This window comes from Poecilia latipinna, unplaced genomic scaffold (genome assembly GCF_001443285.1).
Source record: "Poecilia latipinna isolate Pla-1442-1.1 unplaced genomic scaffold, P_latipinna-1.0 Scaffold190, whole genome shotgun sequence".
In the NCBI taxonomy this organism is placed as follows: Eukaryota; Metazoa; Chordata; class Actinopteri; order Cyprinodontiformes; family Poeciliidae; genus Poecilia; species Poecilia latipinna.
Window position 1 is genome coordinate 55,505 of NW_015112806.1, and position 8,294 is coordinate 63,798.

Below are 8,294 nucleotides of genomic sequence, written 5' to 3' on the forward strand. Positions count from 1 at the left end.
CCGAGAGGCGGAGGGAGGGGGGTTGGGAGGATGCGCTTTGACAAGTGTGTGCGCGAGTCTTCAAGGAGGAAGTTTCACACACCAACCCTGCGTGCTTTTTGTGCAGAGCTGTAGAGGGAAGTAGAAAGGCGGAAGAAAAGGCATGCTTTATTTAGATCTGAATTCACTGGCATTCTCATATGGGTCCATAAGGCTCATTTTCCAGGGCGGCAGGATAACAGGGGGTGCCACAAGCTTCTGGGTTACTAAATACTGAAAATTTCCTGAATCAAAGGGATATTTCTCAGTTTTTCACCAAAGTTTTGTCACACCACGCCGCTCGACCCTGGCTTCACATTCAGATACATTACAAGATGCTTACTTATGAAGCTTTGAATTAGACATAGGCAATAAATCAATTTGATCAATTTTTTATTTTTTGTTTGTTTGTTTTTAAAGATTTAAGTTTAGGACAATTAAGATTTTTCCACTAATGCACTCCTCAGATTTCCAAGAATCTCAACCATACCATCTTGTTTGACAAGCGTGTTTTGTAGCTTCTAATTATTTGGACTTTGAATTCATGTCAACTCACAGAAGGAATGATTAAAATAAAAGCCAGTTTTTGAAAATATTTTTTTGTCTTTTGTAATTTTTTTATGCATTCATAAAAGCAGGGGGAAAAAACTATCAAAATCAGACCTCGAATTTGGAATAAAAATGGTAAGAGATTTGGATTTTAAGTAATATCACCAAGGCCTACTTTGAATGGACAAGAACTACATCTGAGAACCTTTAAACCCATGTATTCATTGCAGGTCCCTGAGGTGACCAGGGTTTGCTGACTGTGCAAAGCTAAAAACTAAAAGGTAGCAAATTCAGCAGTAGCACCAAGAATTTGGAAAATGCTACTCTTGTTTGAATCCTCTAGACTCTGTGATTTTTTTTTATTTTAAAAAAGCAACTAAAAACTTTTTTTTTGTAATTGTTTTTGCTAACTGCATGAATATGTTGTTTAATTTGTTTTTAGAGGAAGGCAGAGTGCACATGAACAGAGAGAACATGCAAACTCCATGCAGAAATACCCTATCGCTTGAATTTTAATCCAGGACTTTCTTGCCGTGAGGTGAAGGGACTCCCAGGAGTACTTCAGTTGTTCCAGAAGTCGGGGTTTACAAACTTGTGTGGACCACACGGTTCAAATCTGATGTAATCCACTGGGCTTGATTGTATCGTAATCTAATTTGGATCGTATTCAGAAGTAATTTAATTTACTTTTGAATGTGACTATATGATTGGCTATATATTATTTTTTTTTACCTGAATATGTATTTTATGAATTGCAAACGTAAAATGCTTTAAGGTGACGTCTGTTTTCATTTCTCCTTTCCTATGTATGGACCTGCATTGTATTGAATAAAGACGTTTAGTAACCTAAGACTGTAGCTGGGAATACAACCACGGGCTGTGCAGCTGCCACTGACTACCTCATCAAAGCTTTAATCCTATTATCAGGATATAGTTACCTTGTAGATTATAAATCCCCTTCAACCCCATTCATTTTTCAAACTTGCTTTGTCTCCCTCAGGATTTTGTGGAGGATCATTGTATCCCATTGTTTATGAGGTCAGAGGCAGGCAGTTAGCAGCCATATCACGAGGTCACAATCATCTACACTGAAATCTAAGGATGTTGTAAAATCTCCAGGTACTCTAATATGCATATTTGTAGACCGTAGGAGGAAGCTGGAGTGGCTGTCGAAAGCCCTAAGGGGAGAACACGGAAACTTCACACAAAAAAGGAAACCCGAAAAACCTTTATGCTGAATCATTCCAGCTTATTTCTTTACATTTGGCTTTTAAGCACCAAATGTTGTTGCATTCCTTCTCAAGGCTTTCCCTGCATTTTTTTTAATTCTATTTTCAGTTCAGTATCTTTACTTTATTCTTCTTAATTTATTTTAAAAGGCTCTACAACTTAAGGGGTAAAACAATGTGACTTCTACCCCTAACATCCAGCAAATTGCTCAAAATGCAGCTTGGGTCGCCTCTGAAAGGTTTTTGCAAAGAGTGGCCGGAAAAATAAAAACAAAGCCATAGTTTAATTAAACATTGCATATGCATACATAAACAAATTAATGTTGCAACTCATCAAAGTATAAAAGACTGTCTGGCCAGCGGGCGCCACTGTCCCAAAAAGATTGAATTAACAAAGGGTGGTTTAAATAAATTATTTTAAAATGATTAGTCCCTCTATTCGTCTTTCACTCCTGCACCCCTTGAACATTTTTCATATTAAAACCACAAATACCAGTGTGTTTTATATTAACCTTATGCAACAAATCAACACTATAATTGTGTATGATTGCGAAAGAGGGAGAAAGTGATTTATCATTCAAGCATTTTTAACAAAATATAAATAAAAAATCTTTGAAAACTGTGTTGTGCTTTTACATTTAGCGCACCTCCGGATTCAATGTTTTTTTTTTTTCCAGATTGTGCTGTAGTTACTACAGCAGGTGATATGATGGATCTCCACAAACAAAATATTTTTTTCCAATCTTAAATAGCTCGGTCAAACATCAGTCTATAAGCCATGTGAGTCCCAGCTGTGTGCACACTTAGAGAGCCATTAGTTGCCCACTGGCTACTGCATTCAGCGAGATAAGTGACAAGGACATTTCTGGGTCAGTAGGATAACCGAGAAATTAAACGAGACATGTGAAAGGAAGAAAAGGGGTTAAGGAGCATAGAAACCCTCTCAGCCGTTTAACCTCGTCGTCATGCTTAGCATAGTTCGCACAATATCAGAGGGGTCAAAAAGTGAAACAATGCCAGTAGTGAAGACGCATTTGAAGATGAGCAAAAATGTTTCATGGTTTTGTGAAGAATTAACTTTTATTCTGTACATTTGCTGGAACCGTGGGCCGAAATTGATCACTTTAAAGCACTCATAAGCCTCAAAATGTTGATTTACGTTTAAGCTGTAAAAATAATTGAATTGGTATTTTTAAGATTATTTTTACCTGTTCAACAATAATGTAAACATGCAATATTTTAACTATATTGTTATTTTGGCCTAACATTGATTTTTGATCAATATTTCTCAATAAAAAAAATCATTATGTAGACTTTTTTTGGCACAACCTGTGTGGAAGTACATCATTTTTTTTCCCTTTGGAAACAGTAAAAAAAAAATATTTATTTTGGAAAAAAAATATGTGTATTCATTTTCACAATAACTACACATTTATTGGGTATTTATAGTACACAATAAATGTATATTGTAAATATGCAATACACATTTATTGCATGTTAGTCACTTTAAAACCCACATGTAATTATAAAGAATGGTTTGCATCATTTGGAATTTCAATATACACTGTACATTTCTAAAACTAGTGTAAAAATATTACATGCAACAAGGTTTTATAAAATTATTATAGAAATCGTTTAATATCAAAGATCAAAACAAGACACCAGAAAATGTGCAATTGTGCCACATAAATTATACTGCTAGCACGACCTTATCAATATTTGTATAAATATGTCTCAGTAATATTCCAGAAATATTACTTTGTTTTCAGTAGGCTTGACAGTGACAGGTAGATGAGGAGACCGAGACCTTTAGCATATCTTCCACTTCTGTATTTCTTCCCTAATAACTTATTTTATACTTCTGTTGCTGTTGGTGGTGATTGTCTTAACTGCTTCAGTGGCAAAATTAAAAAAAAAAAAAAAAAATGGGGTTGGGGGTATAAGAAGAAAGCGTTTCTACCTTGACTCCCGGTGTTCGCAGTGGGTGAAACATGTTTGCTAGCTGCTTCTTTCGAGCAGCTAGCAAGCAGAGCGGCTCTGCCTTATCTCGTGGTGATCAACACTTTGCAGCCACGCAACGCCGCCGTTCCTCTGCTTGGATCTCCGGATACCTGCCTCTGAACCTTCCAGGACCCCACTTTACTCTTCATGTTTCTAAAACTAATTATCTATCCGCCACATCATCATCGAAATGCCCTCTGTTCTGTCTCAAGACTCCGGCCGCGAGTTTTCCCTCTTCCTCTTGCAGCTGAACACAGAACGCCACTGCCTGCTGGATGTTTTGCACATCATTCCTTATGTGCAAAACAAAAACCACTAAACTGCAAACAAATTACGAATTGGGTGTCACGGATCGCTCCAATATCAAAACTTTCCGCCAATTTCGTCATCTCACTGTTTTTTTTTTCCCGCTACTCCTTTCGCGCCGCTAGTCCCTATCCCGCTTCTCGTCTTTTCGCGTTACTTGCGTAACGTTCCTCGTCACTAAGCAAAAGCGTTTTTTTTTCATATATTCTATAAATATGTATATATTTTTTTTTCTTTTTCTTAGTAACAGCACATTTGCTTTCATATTCTCAGGATAGCACTGTCTTTAACATTTCTATGATATTCTGGGGGGGGGGAGGGGAGCTAAATTATTTTAGCATAACTCCAGTTTTACTTGGCATATCAGCAATTTAAAAAACGGGTGTGAGGTTAAATAAAATCTCCACTCTTAAGTTCAAGTTGAAATGAGACTCCGGGAGGCGGATTCTTGGGGCTTCGCCTTCCCAAGCCACAAGGGGCAGCATGGTGAAAAACGTATTTATTTATTTATTTTGTCACCATGTTATTCCTTCATCAAAAACATACCTGGAGTATTACTTTGTTTGGTTTATGCATGTTTGAGACATCCATGAATCTCCCGAGGTAGCACTGGAAGTGCAAAAAGGGATTGATTTCACCATGCTCCTCATTTTCCACGCAACAACTCCTACTCTCCTTGGAGCTGCAGCCTGTCTGCTGTGATGAACCCTCCTCCCTCCCAACACCCTCAATTAAAGAATAAAACAGCTACAGCAGACACAGCGTGTGCATTTGCTGCATTTCACAATGACTAAACAGTGGAAAAACTTTCATTTAAATTAAAAAAAATATAACAAAAGACAGAATAAGGAGCTCATCAAGCTTTATTATTAGAACATGCACAAATGAATGGTGTGCAATGTATAATTGAATTTAAGCTGTTTAATTTAGGAATGTGCATAGTGAGTGAATAAAATATTCAGCGATGTCAAGCACAGAGTCTGTAATAGGTAATCCTGCTTAACTTGGAACACCAAAGAATTCACAACTAAATGAAAATAACCTTGACAATAAATATCTAACATGAAAAAACCTCTGAGATATGAGGCCCACACTCTTGTCATCTTTGGAATCCTATATAACATTTTACAGATTTTTTTTTCAGTCCCTCAAAAAAAAAGGTATCTTTTTGCATGTGCATGTTTTTCTACAACTGAAGTTGGAATCAGATTTCCAAAGACGACGAAAAAAAAAAAAAATACAAGGAGCCAGAACTAACAGCAGTAATCGCATTTTAATCCTAACTTGCACCTCCAGCCTTCTCCAGCACATCTGTCGGGCCATTTTTCTCTCCCTTTAGGCCTGTAAAATGTGACTTGTTCGTTGGGTTCAGACTACGCTTGTACCCTGTGTGCAGGTTGAGGTGTTCTTGCAGCGAACCCTTTTGGATGAACGTTTCATGGCACAGTGGACACCTGAAGGGCTTGACATCAGGGTGAACACGTATGTGCCGGGTCAGTTTGCTCTTCTGGGAAAAGCCCTCCCCACAGACCAAACAGGAATACTGTCTGTGTTCCTTCAGGTGGCCCATGTAGTTCTCAAGGTGCTGGAAGATTTTGTCACACTTCCTGCACAGGTATGGTCTCTCAACTAGGATGCTGTGTGAAGCCTCTAGTAGTACATCTTCGCCAGGCTTTGTGGAGTGTGCCTCGGGGAGGTTAGATATTTTGGAATCTATCAGGACTCCTCCATGTTCCAGTTGAGCTTTGTGTGAATTATCTTGTTTTTCTTCATGTCCTACTTGTTCGTGTTGTTTTTGGGAGATGTCCACCAGCTTTCCGTGATCTGCAGCACTTCTAATCTCTAAAGCCCGGAATGAAATGAGGTCTCGATAAACTTCATCCTTGAGAGCTGCTGTGGGGTTTTTCACACCTTGCTCTGACTTCAAGGTGTCAAGCTCAAATTTTTGATCCTCTGTTGACTCCAATTTAGGTTTCACAAACTTCATGTCTTTTGTAGTCACATTAGTCTTTTCATTATCCACCTTAGATTCTTGGCTGACCCCATCCATGGCTTGACCAATAGCCACTCCTTCTTCCTTTGTCTTAACTTCCTGGATGCTGGTGCTGGGCTGGGCCACATCCTTTTCCCTCCGATTTTCAAAACTGGAACATAGCCAGCTTCTCTCTGGCTGCTGGTTTTCAGTTTCCTTGGAGCAACTTGCAGGTTTATTGGAAAACATAATGGGTTTAAGGAACTGCAGCACAGCTTGACTGCATTTCTCTACCACCTCGCTCATCTGGAGGATGCTGGCTGCGCTCAGGTAACTGACCAGTTCTGCCAAAGGTACCTGAATAGCAAAAAAAAAACAAAAAGGAAAACCAAACATTAATTGCATACAATTATCAATTCTGGTGAGATTACCTGTCTCTGATAAAGAAAAGCCTTTAACAGCAGAAGGAAGCCTCTATGTTTCACCAACCAGATGGTAAGGTCAATAAACAATAATAGGAGATCATCAGGTATGACCGCTTTCCTTTTTCCTGTTGAAAAAAAGCCTTGGGGATGGTTTGTTGAAGACACTTAAAACACAGTTACAAGATCTCGAATACAAAATATCTTTATCATGTCAGGATGAACAACTCACATTGACTCTTAAACATGGCGGTGGAGGGAGTATGGTTTGGGCTGGAGGACTTTTTCATTGTGCAACTTGCAGTAACTGAATCAAACACACCATTCAATGAAATCAAAGTGGACAAACAAGCAGTGACACAATGTTGTTTGAAAGGGAGTTTCCTAAAGTTCTTCTACCTCAAAACGGCAGACTGATAAAGTCAGGCCTATAGAACCTGCTGCTTCTAAATGCGCTTATACAAATGAGATGTTGTTTTTTTTTACCCATGACTGCATCTCTGCTTACTGAGTACTGCACCTCGAGAAGTCCAGTGTAGCAGGACAGCAGCAGCGTCTTTGCCACTCTCGTGCTGGAAACTGCAGCCACACTCATCTCTGCCTGGTCTTCGTGGAGCAGGAACTGATCACGGAAGAAATCAGAGGATGCTGCAAGCACCACCCTGTGGCCGTGGAAGTGGACAGACTGGTCCGCAGAGGTGTTTGGGCTTCCTAGGACGAGCGTGATGTCACAGAACCGATGGTCTTCTCTTAGAGCATTCATCTTGTGCAGGACGGAGTTCCCATGGGCAGGCAGACTGAAGTACAGAGTGTCGCAGGAGCTTGACATGATGATCTTCCGTTATCTAGGGTGAATAGTTAGATCACAATTTTACTTTTTAAAGACTCTGTTGTGAGTCAAAATTATTTCTTTCAATTGTATTGTATCAGTTACGGTTGAAAAGCTAACATTGATTCAACATGTAAGTCACCAGCCACTGTTTGTTTTATTTAAATATCAAAGCTTCAACATGGATTTAATATTTCAGCCATACCATATTTCAATGTTGATTCACTCATATTTTACTGTCTTGGTAGGTTTGCAATCACTTGCTTATGGCAGCGTAATACAACTTCATACAGCGATTATAAGAACTGTATTTTTGAAAAGAATTGAAAACCATGTATTAAACTCTTTCTTCCCCACAATTATGCAACACTTTGTTTTGGATTATTGCACAAAAAATACTGTTGCAAAAGTAGTAGTTAAAAGCTATTTTAAGTGTGTGTAATTGACTTTAAGTTACAGATATGGTTCACATAATTAAAGAAACGGCAAAATAGAATTATCAGGCACACGGATTTAAAGAAGCAGCCCCACCTTGTTCTGCAGGGTAATCCAGGTATAGTAAACAAAACGACGCTTCTTCAACTTTATTGGTAGAAAAATTAACTAAATGACTTTTTTTCAGATTTTATGCACTTGAAACTGGAAATTGCTGCTAATAGTCCCTGCATGCAGGAGGAAAAAATAATCTCCCATCTCTGAGGAGTCTGCCTGACTCTGCGATCCATCTGCTCTGTACTGCAGACTCAAGAGATTCTGATCGACTCTGAAATCCTTAACTCTTTCAGTGCTTTGAATAGGCCACAGCTGACTCTTCTGGACCAGCAGGGGAAGGCGTGCAATACCCCAAATGAACCACATGGTGGTGGTATTGCTCAGCAATATACTTACCACGTACACTCATTCGCTTCAGACTGCAACTCAACACTCAAAAAAATGAACTTAGGGGGTTATTACATTAACAAAAGAAT

The 8,294-nt window shown here is 38.8% G+C and overlaps 1 protein-coding gene across 1 annotated transcript in view; it reads right to left on the minus strand.

The window, feature by feature from the left end:
- Nucleotides 1-4,948: 4,948 nt before the first annotated feature.
- LOC106946416 (zinc finger and BTB domain-containing protein 26-like) overlaps nt 4,949-8,294 on the minus strand; it is a 32,974-nt gene continuing 29,628 nt past the window's right edge. Inside the window, exons 2-3 of the mRNA XM_015030719.1 lie at nt 7,018-7,342; nt 4,949-6,432 (exon numbers count right to left, since the gene is read on the minus strand). Of these exons, the coding sequence (XP_014886205.1) occupies nt 5,383-6,432; nt 7,018-7,326 (1,359 nt within the window). The 5' untranslated portion in view covers nt 7,327-7,342 and the 3' untranslated portion in view covers nt 4,949-5,382. The remainder of the gene's footprint in view (nt 6,433-7,017; nt 7,343-8,294) is intronic.